This window comes from Physcomitrium patens, chromosome 22, assembly GCF_059467195.1.
Source record: "Physcomitrium patens ecotype Gransden chromosome 22, ASM5946719v1, whole genome shotgun sequence".
NCBI classification, from domain to species: Eukaryota; Viridiplantae; Streptophyta; class Bryopsida; order Funariales; family Funariaceae; genus Physcomitrium; species Physcomitrium patens.
Genome location: NC_143431.1, coordinates 1,956,396 through 1,970,850, shown reverse-complemented (window position 1 = coordinate 1,970,850; position 14,455 = coordinate 1,956,396). Strand labels below are relative to the sequence as shown.

General features: G+C 35.4%; 2 protein-coding genes across 2 annotated transcripts; both read right to left on the bottom strand.

Moving 5' to 3' along the window:
• Positions 1 to 7,378: 7,378 nt before the first annotated feature.
• On the bottom strand, positions 7,379 to 8,267 carry LOC112274673 (large ribosomal subunit protein P3z). The gene is made up of 2 exons (XM_024504337.3): positions 7,989 to 8,267; positions 7,379 to 7,660 (listed from the first exon to the last, which is right to left on the bottom strand). Exons 1-2 carry the CDS (start codon positions 8,190 to 8,192, stop codon positions 7,505 to 7,507), a joined length of 360 nt encoding a protein of 119 aa, XP_024360105.1. The 5' UTR covers positions 8,193 to 8,267; the 3' UTR covers positions 7,379 to 7,504.
• A 4,687-nt stretch (positions 8,268 to 12,954) lies between these two features.
• On the bottom strand, positions 12,955 to 14,410 carry LOC112275188 (uncharacterized). The gene is made up of 3 exons (XM_024505315.3): positions 14,098 to 14,410; positions 13,729 to 13,850; positions 12,955 to 13,534 (listed from the first exon to the last, which is right to left on the bottom strand). The coding sequence occupies exons 1-3, from the start codon at positions 14,284 to 14,286 to the stop codon at positions 13,384 to 13,386; spliced, it is 462 nt and encodes a 153-aa protein (XP_024361083.1). The 5' UTR covers positions 14,287 to 14,410; the 3' UTR covers positions 12,955 to 13,383.
• Between the last annotated feature and the right edge of the window lie 45 nt (positions 14,411 to 14,455).

The window sequence follows — 14,455 nt, the reverse complement described above, 5'->3', positions numbered from 1 at the left end:
ATATACCAAATTTTCTACTTCTACCATAAAAATAAATTAAAATAAAATAAAATACTAAAAAAACTATATATATATATATATATATATATATATATATATATTATTAAACTAAAACTAAACTAAAAAAACCAAAAAAAAAAATTCAAGTAGATAGTGGATTGTGGAGGTACTAGCAAAAATTGTAGCGGTATTAGCAATATCTAATACATATATATATATATATATATATATATATATATATATACATACATAAAGTCAAAAAATATTTTCCAAAAAAAATATTTAATCTAAAATTATTTTAAAAGGTGAGGCAATCCCACGTGGTTGCCATTGTGGAAATAAACAACCTAGATTATAAAGCTTTAATAAGGATGTTTTCTATCCTACCTTCAACCAATAAATTCTAATACATATATATATATATATATACCTTCTTTTTTGGCACATCTCTAATGATCAATAACTTCTAATATATATATATATATATATATATATATATATATCCTACCTCTAATATAGATATATATATATATATATATATATACCTTTTTTTTTGCACATCTCTAATGATCAATAACTTCTAATATATATGTATATGTATATATATATATATATAAATATATATTTCTGTTAGAGACATAGTCCTTAGAACCTTCTAGAGACAAGTTTCTAAAACCTTCTAGAAGTAAGTCTCTGGAACCTTCTAGAAGCTTCTTAGTGATAGAAGATGTTAGGGACATAGTACTTAGAACATTCTAGAGATAAGTTTCTAGAACCTTCTAAAAGCAAGTCTCTGGAACCTTCTAGAAGCTTCCTAGTTGGTAGAAGTTGCTTGAGAAGCTTCCTAAATAGGAGTATATATTGGAATCGAGGCTGAAGAGTTCTTTAGTCTCGACAACACATCTCTTGGAGTTCTAGCTCACCTCTCTGGTGTTGTTCTTGTATTCATCTGATTAATCTAGTTCTTGCCAGTTCTTCTTGAACTTCTTATTAGATCTCGAGTCTATATTTTTGTGTCCATAACAGTTTGTCGAGACTTCATTCACCTCAGATATCAGAGCTAGTTTCTTCCTCGTTAGAGTGCGGATTATCCCTCTGCTTGGAAGTGTACTAGCATTTTAGAGGTTGCGGATTACCCTCCTCTAAACTGATACTTCTTTAGTTACAATATTGGAGTCTTATTTTTCTTGGAGAGAGTGGATTACCCCATTTCTTAAAACTCTTAAGGCAATTTAGAGGTTGCGGAGTACCCTCCTCTAAACCAATATTGTCTTCTTGTAGAGTCATTTCTATCCTTCTCTTAGAATAGCAGGAGGCCAAGACATTAGTATGACGGAAAGTTCGGAGTCCAAGCTGGATGCTATCATGAATGCCCTCGCTACATTATCACAAAGAACTGTAGAGATTGAAGGAGTCATGGCAAGGCTTCATAATGATGGAACATCTGGGATGGCACAATCTAGGTTGCACCAGCCTCAAACTTCTGCACTTGGAGAAGCAACTTTGCCTCAGGTTCGACAAGCACCACTGGTTTTACAACATAAGAAGCCCCGAGAACATGACAAGATTCGATGGACTATAACAAAGATCCGGTCACTACGACAAGGGATGCGCTCTACATCGGTCTATGCATCGGACTTCAGGTAATTAGCATGCGACATCAATTGGGATGAAGAAGCGTTGATGAGACAATTCTATTGGAATTTAAGGGACAATGTGAAGGATTTGCTGTTAACTCTTCCTGATCCGCAAACGCTCAACGAAGCTATTAGCCAAGCTGTGAAGTGTGATAATCCCCTATTCCAACGCCGCCAAGACCAATGTTCAAGACAACATACGGTTCACCATGCCCCAACTATATCGGTAAGCAGCGTGAATTCACATTCAAAGGTAGAAGACATGCAAATTCATGCAGTTTGTGTCAAATCTCTTACTCTAGAAGAAAAGAAGCGACGCATGGAGGAAGGTCTATGCTTTTATTGCGGTGAAGAAGGCCACAAAGTTGGAAACTATCCCAAGAAGCAAAATCGACGTATTGTCAGGACTAGGGGCGCGTTAGTTCAGAAAAACGAGGATGCCTAGCCACAATAGGAACCGTGCGGCTGGATAGTGAAATATCGCAACAACAACCAGGTTCCTTTCTTTCTACTCAACCTGCCCTTTGTTTACAATCCCTTTGTTTATTGGCCCTCAAAAACTGAGAACCTTAGCATTATTAGATTCAGGAGCATCTGCTTGTTTCTTAGACGAAGAATTTGCGAAGCGTCATAAAATCCCTTTACTACAAAAATCCAAACATGTTCACGTTGAGGTCATAGATGGACGACCTTTATTGTCTGGTAGTATCACCCATGAATCAGAACCTATAGAAGTGACGATTAAGGACCATAGTAGTCATATTATTTTTAATATTATTAGAACCCCATCAAATCCTGTTCTTCTTGGTCTTTCCTAGTTGGAAAAGCATAACCCATCCATAGATTGGAGGTTGCAGAAGATGACCTTTCCCACAAAACCACCCAAGAGTAAGCCTAGTAGAAAACCCCGAATAGAGAAATCTTTATTCATTGGAGCAAGAGCATTTATAAGATCGTCCAAGGAAGGCACACCGTTTGTCATTTATGTGGCTCCAACTACCGGGGAGAAGATCTCGATAACAAGTATACCTGAGCAATATAAGGATTTTAAAGACGTGTTTTAAAAGAAGAATGCTCACATGCTACCAGAACACCGACCATATGATTGCGCCATAGACTTACAGGAAGGAGCACAATCGCCTTTTGGCCCAATCTACAATCTATCGCAGATGGAGTTGGCAGAGTTGCGGAAGTTTATCGATGAGAATCTAGCCAAGAACTTCATCCATCATTCAAAATCGTCAGTTGGAGCACCCATCTTATTTGTGAAGAAGAAAGATGGCTCGTTGCGGATGTGCGTGGACTATCGAGGCCTCAACAAGGTAACAAAGAAGAATCATTATTGGTTACCCTTGATTTTTGGTCTCTTAGAACAACTTGGACGTGCAAGGATCTTTACGAAAATTGATCTAAGGAGAGCTTACAACCTCGTACAAATCAAGGAAGGAGATGAGTGGAAGACAGCGTTCCGTACAAGGTATGGCCATTTTGAGTATAATGTCATGCCCTTTGGTCTTACCAATGCTCCAGCGGTCTTTCAACATATGATGAATGACATTTTCCGAGAGCACCTTAACGATTTTGTTTTCATCTACTTTGATGATATTTTGATATTCTCCAAAAACGAGGAAGAGCATGGAAAGCATGTTCGTTTGGTCTTAGAGAAACTATGCGAGCGAGGACTACATGCCAAGTTGGAGAAGTGTTTATTTTACCAAATAGAGATTGAGTTTCTGGGGTTCGTTGCGACTACGGAAGGCTTGAAGATGGACCTCAAGAAAGTAGAAGCAATCGTGTCCTAGGAGGTTCCGAAGACGGTTAGAGATGTACAATGCTTTCTTGGTTTTGTCAACTTCTATCGAAACTTCATCAAGAATTACTCTCAAGTTGCTGCTCCTCTCACTCGGTTGATATGCAAGGATAAGCTGGAATGGGGACCTCTAGCGGACAAGGCGTTTCAAGACCTGAAGACCGCATTTACTACGGCTCCAATCTTGGTACATCCAGACTTTACAAAGGCCTTTTATTTGGAAACTGATTCTTCGGATTTTGCTTTGGGAGCTGTACTTTTACAAATGGGAGAAGACAAGAAGCTCCATCCAGTTGCATTCTATTCTCGAAAGTTCTCTGCTGCTGAAATAAATTATGAGATCCACGATGAGGAACTTCTTGCTATAGTGGATTCTTTCCAAGAATGGCATCATTTTCTTAAAGGAGCTGCACATCCAGTGACCGTATACACAGATCACAAGAATTTGGAATATTTCATGTCGGCTCGAGTTCTAAATCGACGTCAAGCTCGGTGGGGTATGTTGCTATCTAGGTTCGATTTTGTTATCACTTATCGACGTGGAAAGCAGCAAGGACTATCTGATGCCTTATCGAGGAGATCGTATCTTGTACCAAAGGCTAGAGAAGCAGCATTTGATCAACAATGTACGACATTGTTGAAGCCAGAGTAATTTCAGCTTTGCGCTACTATTATGCCAATTGATGCTGACTTCTTGAATCAGGTACGTGCCGTAACCATTGAAGATTCAGTAGCCATTGATATTAAGCAGCGTGCCAATGACGACAAGTTCAAGGTGGAGAGAGATCTTTTATACTTTGAAGAGCGGTTATATATCCCAAAAGGACCAGCACGACTCCGAGTTCTTCAATCTCGCCACGATTTTCCAGCTGCGGGACATTTTGGATTCAACAAGACCTTGGAGCTTATTTCTCAAGATTTTTGGTGGCCCCAAATGTGGAAGGATGTGAAAGATTTTGTCCTCTCTTGCGACATCTGTTCAAGATCCAAGAATCCTCGGCATTGCCCTTATGGACTCCTACAGCCATTGTCGATTCCACGTCGACCATGGTCTTCAATTTCCATGGACTTCATCACGGACCTGCCATCATCGAACTCATTTGACAGCATCTTTGTCGTGGTAGATCGGCTTACAAAGATGGCATACTTTGTCCCTTGCAAGAAGACATCGTCCAGTGAAGTCACACCAAGGCTCTTTCTCGATAATGTGTATTGATATCATAGACTACTAGATGATATCGTATCAGATCGAGGAACCCAGTTCATATCAAAGTTTTGGAGATCTCTCTTTGAGATACTGAAGGTGGATATCAAGCTTTCTTCAGCTTTTCATCCTCAAACTGACGGCCAAACAGAACGGGTGAACTAAGTCTTGGAACAATACTTACGATGTAACATCAACTATCAGCAAGACAATTGGACCTTATATCTGTCGCTAGCCGAGTTTACATATAACAACACCCTCCATGCGTCGACTCAATACACACCATTCTTTTCCAACTATGGGTATCATCCGAAGCTTGATTTATTGAATCCGTCAACAAATAACAATCCAGCAGCTGAAGGATTTGCGAAACAACTATCAGAGCTTCAAAATACGTTGAAGCTTCAATTACAATCTGCTCAAGAATCCTACAAGGCGTCTGTAGATAGATTTCGGAATCAAGCACCTACTTTCAAAATTGGAGATAAAGCATGGCTTCTTCGACAGAATATCAAAACCAAGCGACCATGTGATAAGTTGGACTATCGAAGATTGGGACCATTTATCATCCAGAAGCAAATCAATCCAGTGGCGTACCGTCTAGAATTACCGGCTTCTTTGAAGGTACATCCAGTCTTTCATGTTTCTCTGTTGGAGCCTTATCGAGAGTCGTCTTTTCCTGGAAGAGTGCAATGTCCACCACCTAGTATTGAGATCGAGAACCACGAAGAATACGAGGTTGAAAAGGTGCTGGATTTACGGCGAAGGTGGGGCAAGTTGGAGTATCTTGTTCATTGGTGCGGCTACGACATTGATGAGCGAACATGGGAGCCAGCTGAAAATCTTGCCAATACGCCGCAAAAGGTACGGGAGTTTCATCAACAACATCTTCATAAACCTAAGCCGGTTCGACGATAGCTTCTTTCTAAAGTTTGCTCATCCAAGAATATAAGAAAGGGGGAGAGCACCACCAAAATTCGCAATTAATGTAGTTATTTTCTCCAAGATAAAGTAGAATTTTTTCAGTAGCCATAGTTTGGTCTTCTGATATGGATAGCCAAGAGATAGATACTATGCCAGTCAAATTATCTCAACCGACTAACTCACGAAGGCGACCCCGAGATGAAGAACCGCCTTCACCATGATGACGACGGAGGATATCGAGTAACTGATCACTGGTGATTGTATTCGAGTTCGAGCCTGCTTACGATGGTCAGCCAAAAGGCGTATTTGGAGGACAATTTCACAATGATGACACGGAAGTTCATACTTGGTCAGAAGTTGAAGGAGTGGGCTACTACCGTTGGCTTCAAGGGCCGATGAACGACTTGCCTCGTGAACAGCAGTTGGAGTTCATAGTAGACGTTATGCGACAGATCTTCATTTTCTTGCGTTGGTACTGATTAATAACAACATTGCTTCTCAGAGACCTCGAAGCTAAAGGAGGGGGTGATGTTAGGGACATAGTCCTTAGAACCTTCTAGAGACAAGTTTCTAGAACCTTCTAGAAGCAAGTCTCTAGAACCTTCTAGAAGCTTCTTAGTGGTAGAAGATGTTAGGGACATAGTCCTTAGAACCTTCTAGAGATAAGTTTCTAGAACCTTCTAAAAGCAAGTCTCTAGAACCTTCTAGAAGCTTCCTAGTTGGTAGAAGTTGCTTGAGAAGCTTCCTAAATAGGAGTATATATTGGAATCGAGGCTGAAGAGTTCTTTAGTCTCGACAACACATCTCTTGGAGCTCTAGTTCACCTCTCTAGTGTTGTTCTTGTATTCATCTGATTAATCTAGTTCTTGTTAGTTCTTCTTGAACTTCTTGTTAGATCTCGAGCCTGTATTTCTGTGTCCGTGACAATATCCTACCTCTAATATATATATATATATACCTTCTTTTTTGGCACGTCTCTAATGACCAATAACTTCTAATATATATACATATATTTTTTTTTTACAACAAATAATATTAATTAGCCATAGCAATATATTTTTTTATTTTTTTATTTTTTTCTTATGAAAAATGTCAAATTTTAGTTTAAATACAAAATCAAGTTTTTATTATACTCATCCACTTCCTTTTACGTAATTTTATTTGTATTGAGATATTTTTTTCATCTATTCTCTATTGCAATCATACAAGACCTAGAAAAACATGTACATTACAAAGCTTGACATATTTCAACACATTCAAGATTTATAACTTGCAGTACTACTGCTTCAATGTTGTGCATTTGTTAACCATGGGTAGAATAGAAATTTGAATCATTTACAACTAAACAGCGATCCTCCCGGCGTGGTCTCCGATACGTAGTCATGTGTTGAATGCTTAGAATCTATGTAGTACGTGATATGGAAGAGAAAAGTTACGCTATTCTTGCAGGTCGTTCTAGTTCACCTCGTGCTAGTTTCATAGATCACAAGGTAGCTAAGGTAAGAAGACCTGCTCTGGAAGTGAGCTTTGACTTGATCAATACGGTTTGATTTCATAGAATCATTCTGGTTAAGTTATTGATGGGGGTCTTCTTCCTTGGGTCACAGATGAAATGATGAGTTATGAAATATATGAATGCATCACATTTGATCTAGAGTCGCAGCTGAAAGCCATTTTTAGTTCTTTTAAGGGACCTCGAAAAACGATTAATAACATCACGAGTTATTTGCGTGAATAACCTTACAGTAATGACGTCAAGGTCAATACACACTGCAAGAAAAGAATTCATCTGCAAGTAGAAACTGGAAGGGAAGTATTCTAAATTCCATTTTGACTTTGTGAAGGCCATCGTATTACTCGAGTGATCATATTAACTAGTGGCACAGCCTGCCTTTCCTATAAAGCGTACAGATAATGGCGAGACAAAGTCTAGTCAAAGAGAGAGAATCCCATATCATCGTCACTCTCCTCCTTCTCTTCCACCTTCTCTTCCTTCTTCTCCTCAGCAGCGGGTGCAGCGGCACCTCCCGAAGCGGCAGGGGCAGCTCCCGCAGAGAAACCGCCACCACCTCCACCAACAATAACCTAAATCATTCGAAACATAATAATCAAATTAATAATCCATTCGGTGGAAACTAGGCTCCGCGTATTCGATACCAAAAATAGCTACAAATTATAAAGGTCGAGCTATCGTCACGACACACAAACAAGAAGGACACGAAAGCGAAAACGTATACAAGCAATGCATAGACGCTACGTACGATCAAAGATATCTCGTAATGGAAATAAACTGCAATAAACACACTACTAACTCTCACCAGCCTGCATTGATAAAGAAGTAAACCAAACCCTAACAAAAAAGTGAGGCTTCTAACCAGATGTTTCACATCAAAACTCTTTACATGTAGTTTACCTGGGCAACACCCGATTCAGGAGTGATCAGGGAGAAGCTGGATGAGACAGCGCCCGATCCAGCAGTGGTCAAGGCCAAGTTGGTGAGCTTCCTCTGGAGCTCCCAAGTGGAGGCAGAGCTGGCCTCAAGGTCGGCCTCGCCGCCATGCTGCTTGGCACTCCATGTGTCGCCCGACTTCTTTACGATGAAGGTGAAGACGGCCATAGCTGCAACGCCGCTTCAACAGCTAACACGGACGATAGATAAAGCTTGAGCCGCAACTCAGAAGCGAACACACACAATAGCGAAAGGACCGGCCAAGTGCTAAACATTACATCTTAAAGTGGGAGGCCCAATCTAGGGTTTCGGGATTCAAGCATCAGATTCAGGAGAGACGATGGTAACAGGCAGTAGCCGGTGGCAGACGGCACTCTGGGGCAATTGGAAGAGTATTTTCAGAAGCATTTAATCCCACATTTTCTTTGTTCCCTTTTTTGGTTAAATGATACATAACTTTTTCATCTTTTGGGTCAAATGAAATATATGTAAACTTTTCATTATTTTTTTTATAAATGCATTCTAAAAGCATGCACCCAGAATAGTTTTATGTAACTTAATTCTAGTTCTTTTTATGCATGTACAAACATTATAATAAAAATTATATGTTTTTTCTACCTTTCAAAGCACTCTTCCACTCGAGGTTTTAATTTTGGTTTTATTTTAAATTATATATGGGTACACGTGATTTACATCTAAACAAATATTAATGTTAAGGTCACATTTTCATGAGATTTCAATGTATTGAGTTTTTTTAGAACATTATAGAATCATTTGCTGTAGTTTTTAATAAAATATAATTAAAAACTAATTCATTCATTGTGAAATATATTATTTTCAAGGTTATACCAATTTATTCTGTATTTAACTTTAATCATTGATGGAAAAAACTAAAAACAACAAATCTTAATATAAATAACTATTACACTTTGTTTTCTAAAATACATAATATAAATTTGTGATATAATTAGTAGCTATAGATTGTACATATAAATATCTTATATACATTTTAATTGCCAAAAGCTTAATTGTGTAATTAATAAAATTTATGCTAAAGAAATTTGGTGTTATATTCTCAAATATTCCAAAGAAATTAAAGGACATGAATTGATGGATTTGAAGATACAAACAATCACTAATAGATGTAATATCAATTATTAAAGCAGCAAGGATATTCAAATATATATATATATATATATATATATTTGTTTATTTGAACAAAAAGATATAAGTTTCTTAATATGAATTGCCTAATTCATGTCACTTAGCCTTATCCATTTTCTTATAATGAGGCTGTGTCTATTTTCCTCATATGGCACACAGGTGTGGAATTAATACTTAAAGAGGGAAAAACAGCCCTCATATTGATACACATTGTAAATTGTGTCTCTTCCAAAAGCCAAAAACCAATATCTACATATATTTGAATTGTCATCAAGCTCATAACATTTGGGATTGGGCCACTTCTATTCTTTATACATAAACATCAAATTCCTCAAAATAGAGTATGTAGAAATTCTTCACTTGGAATCAAGCTTTTTTTCCAAAAAAGCTACCACTATGTTTTAAAGGTTCTGCAAGATTTATTCTTCATACATAATATTGTATTTATAAACCATTTGGATTCAAAAATAAAAATTTATATTTGAAAAGAAACTATGAAGTAAATTCCACACTAAAAGCTTAACCTTGAAACGACTAATCAAATATGAGAAAATTTGTTAAGAACTTGTCACAAAAAAACTAACAAAACATTCCAAATATGAAACCATCTTTTTCACAAATATAATAAATTATAGATGGTAAAATATATCCCAGATTCTAAATTGGATATGGTAATTAAAGATAACTTTATATTATCCTAAGGTGGTATGATCTTGAACAAAATATAAATATGAAACCATCTTTTTTCACAAATATAATGAATTATAGATGGTAAAATACATCCTCGATTCTAAATTGGATATGGTAATTGAAAATAACTTTATAATATCCTAAGGTGGTATGATCTTGAACAAAATATAAGCGAATTAGCCATAATAGTTGCCAACTCTTCTTAGTATTCTTATCTTTATTAAATTGGATAAAAGAAGTTTAACAATTTGGAGTAATTTTTTTCATTCTATTAATGCATTGAGTGTACCTCATTTTTGTGTCAAAATATGTACATATATATATATATATATATATATATATTATCTATACTAATAATAAATGTTAAAATGATATCTAAAAATAAGTTTAAAATGATATGTATCACAATATTTATCACTTTACTACTTTAAACTATAGATTACAAATGTAGAAGATAGTTTAAGTAAAGTTTAATTTTTTCAATTAAAAATAATTATTCTTTAAAATGTAATTGCATTTTTTTTAAATATTAAATTAATATTACAAGATTATAAATTGTAGTGTATTGATAAATTTTAATATATGTATATATATATATATATATATATATATATACACACATACATGTTTGAAGTAATTAGTTTTATATTATTTTTAATATTTTAATATTTTTTAATGACATTAAGAAAGTACAATAGTTAATATTTAAGTATAATTAGGTACTTGAATTGAAGGACTTTTTAAATAATATTTAAGTTATAGAATTAATTTTATAATTGATTAAAAATATTCATTAATATCTTTGAATAGCTATTAAATATACAATGTAATATAATAATTGATGTTTACAATAGTAAGAATAAAGTCTACTATTATATAAATACAAAGTTATACACAATGTATTAAAGATTAATTCTATGCATTAATTATGCTGAAGATAATTATGTATTATTTCAAAAAACATGTTGTAGTTGTAATAACGTTTTGTTCAATACTTTGTATATGTGGATGTGCATGACATGTGAGGGTGTTCACATTGTGAAAAGAGGGTATCTACCATGAGGTTTTTTCTTTTGTAATACTTCTTGTTTATATCATGGAAAGTGGATTATATATATAATTTTTTTGTGAATAAATTAAAAATGTTATGGACTACATCAAAGGTTTGAAGAATTTATAGATTTTTTAATAAAAGGATTAAAAAAATAAAATCTTTAAAAATTGTAAGGAGTATATGTGAGATATTTATTTTAAATATAAATATTGAGTTCAATAATAAGTTTAATAAAAATAATATCATAATATTGTTTCTCAAATAATATTGTAATAAGATAAATACTCAAAGTATTTACAAAAGACAAATTTTACAACAATAAGTCTAAATATCATAATTTGAGATATGTTATAGATATCTTGACTTTATCCATTAAATCTCATACTTTCTATTTTATCTAATAAATACTATTATTTTTTTCTAAATTTTTTTAAAAAAATATTTCTTTTTGCAATTTAAGAAATAAATTTAAACCATCTTATAAAATCAAATAAAAAAAATATAAATTTTAAAATTATAAATAAATGATTTGATAGATTATAGATATCTAATAACATGTTTAAATTTATTGACCAATTATAATTTAAGTTTTATATTTCTTAAAATAGTGAGTTATCTTTTATCTCTTCTTCTTTTGCATAATTTTTTTATGAATGTGAAACCAATCTAACTATATACTTGAAGTTTTTGAATTCTATTATTTATAACCAATATAAATATTTAATGCATTTGCATCTACATCTTAGCAACATTAAATCTTAATAATAGAAGGTTTTAGGTTAGAAATTTTATAATACAACATTTAATTATTCATATGCAATAAACTAGAAAAAGAAGTCATGTATGTAGTTTTATAATAATATTAGATTAAAAAATTATAAAATAATATATCAATAATATTGCTTATCTACTGTTATTATTAATTACTATTTATAAATAGATGGCCAATTGTATTTTAATTAAAAGCTAATGTATTTTATGTAATTTTTTTTTAATTTTAGTTTTATTTTAGTCATGTTTAATTATTTACAAACATTATTGGTAATAGTATGGGAACATTGTTTTTGATAAAAAAAAATGGTCACTATTTAAAGAAACCATGTTTATTTTAAAAAATAAGAATACAGATGGAATACAATATATGAATCACCCTGTAAAATCTCAATTAACTTGTCCACCAAAAACTTAAACTATCTAAAAATAGTGAATTGGTAACCATAGGTTGGTAGTTCAAATTCCAACTATAAAATATCCAACTCTGCATAAAGAAAAAAACTTACCACAGAACTAATGACTACTTGATGTTTCAAAATCATATATATATATATATATATATATAAACTAGTCACAACACTTTACCACAACATATCACATAGTGTTAGATATCTTTGCCACTTTATCGACAATTAACTTAAATTTGATCCGTCTTCCACTTTCATTAGGCCTTAGCAGGTGTTGGCCGAATGGCCGTAGAGGGGCTTAGGGTTATGTCCTTGAACTTTGCATGAAGGAGATGTTTCGCAATGGTGCTTGGTGAAAACTTCATCACATAGTGTTGACAAGTGGAGGTTACGATTATCAGTGTTCTCTTCTTCTCAAGGCAAGATATAATCCAACGGAAATCTGCATTAAAGCATGTTAAGTTAAGTTGGATTCTGCTAACATTTTCCGCAAAAATAAGAATTCCAAGGAGACAAATGTGATTTATTGAGATTCTATATTTGTACTGGCTCTTAATTGCCCCAAACGACCAGAATGTCAACTCAATCATCAGGAATGACGAGATGAACCTTTCAAAATCCCAATGAGCCTTCACCACGTTAACAATCAACAATAAACAAACTCGTTTTAAGAATGTGTATTATAAGCATCAGTAAAGCATGTGTGTATATTTTCATTCCTTAATGTGTGTGTATACTAGCTTCAAGTAATTGTTCTTACATGTAAACAAGCAAACTGATACGACGACATATCGAAAATGCTGTAAAAAAAGTGCAAGGTACTTTTTTGCTACTCAAGATGAAGATCGAACTTCAAAGCTTGGGCGTATGCTTCAACCCGTCACATAGCATCCGTTTTACAATTTTGCAGGTAGTCTCCGCAAACCCAGCAAAGCACATTCCCAGAATGTTTTTCACCCCAACTAACAACATGCAGCCTGTAAGCACATAACTGCACGTTCATTCATGGCAACTGAGAGGCGGAGCAGGATTTCCCAGCTCATTTCAGCTACACTACACATATATTCTGCACAAGGAGGCACTGTTCAATTGAAACAAGTAGTTTGTTCTCACTGTCTGCACTTTGAGGCATACTTTGTTTCTGCTCAAATTATGCCTCAAAGTGCAAAAGCATACCACCAAATTGGAAGCGAACATTACACGACGCTTGGTAATGAACAATATTTACCACCGACCAGCCAGATACTCATCGCCACGGACAGCTATGACTCTACAGGTCTGAGCAGGTTGTGCTCTCATTAGCTACTTCACTAACAGAATCGCCCATCTGGCCTTTATTATTCTTGAATACAACTGTCTCTCCAGGGCCTCTTGCTTGCATGGCCTTACGCATGGCCTCACTGGGAATAATTCTTCTACGCCTGCCACAGCAATCGCATACATGTTATTCTGCAAATCTCACACACTCTACTTCTGACTATAAAAGCATGCACATGAAACTCTAGGTATCTTTAAATACTTTTCATAACTTTAGAAGTTTCCTTCCAAAAATCAGTTCCAAATGGTTGAAGATTCCATCATAGTTTAGAGCATAGATCCAGAAATGAAATTTTACCTCCTCAGAGTAGGCTGTTGTGGATCGGGCTGGAAATGAGGGCCTTCGTCCCAGCCTTCACAAATGAGGTCGCCATTCTCATCGTAATAACAGATAATACCTTGCGACTCATCCTTGAAAATCTGCAGATCCGTTCCGACTGAGAATTGTAAACCCAAAGCAACAGCCAGCCTAGTAACAACCCAGACATGAAAACTTCTAACTCTATTTCTAACAATGCGTGCGGACACAGTGGTGCAGCGACAAAATGATAATCTCAAGAGTACCTGGAACGTTCAGGCCTACAAGGTTACACCCACGGCGGTTTGACAGAACAATGTCATACAGAGTTTGCGAAGAAAAGCAGGCGGGGAAAAGATTGACACGAACCGTGGACTCCTCCTCGGGAAGTACGTCGGGAGATCCCTTCTCAGATGAAGCGTAGCAGATAGAAAGCCGCATCGACTTAGGTGCAACTTTCACGGTTGTCCGGCGTTGAAAAGGAGAAGCACTTAAAGGGAAGGACACAATCGCAGGTGAAGCACAGTGAGGCAGACATAGCTGCAACAACGTAGCCATACTGTGGACTCTTCAACACAGCGCCGATCACAAGATGAAGAAGGTCGAGCCTTTCACAGACGAGCAAAGCTTCGGAGCCCGAGAGTATGGGAGGGTCGCTAGCTGACCACCTGCGCAAGCTTGGACGACGCAAATGCGGTAAATCGATGGATCGCATCCAGTACTTCGA

What these genes read in the sequence shown, in the direction of transcription:
- LOC112275188 (XM_024505315.3), bottom strand. Translation starts at nt 14,286, where the DNA reads ATGGCTACGTTGTTGCAGCTATGTCTGCCTCACTGTGCTTCACCTGCG. An exon ending in TTCCCGAGGAGGAGTCCACG is followed by an intron (nt 13,851 to 14,097) that starts GTTCGTGTCAAT and finishes ACGGATCTGCAG; the next exon opens with ATTTTCAAGGATGAGTCGCA. An exon ending in CAACAGCCTACTCTGAGGAG is followed by an intron (nt 13,535 to 13,728) that starts GTAAAATTTCAT and finishes TTGCTGTGGCAG; the next exon opens with GCGTAGAAGAATTATTCCCA.
- LOC112274673 (XM_024504337.3), bottom strand. Translation starts at nt 8,192, where the DNA reads ATGGCCGTCTTCACCTTCATCGTAAAGAAGTCGGGCGACACATGGAGT. An exon ending in CTGAATCGGGTGTTGCCCAG is followed by an intron (nt 7,661 to 7,988) that starts GTAAACTACATG and finishes CGAATGATTTAG; the next exon opens with GTTATTGTTGGTGGAGGTGG.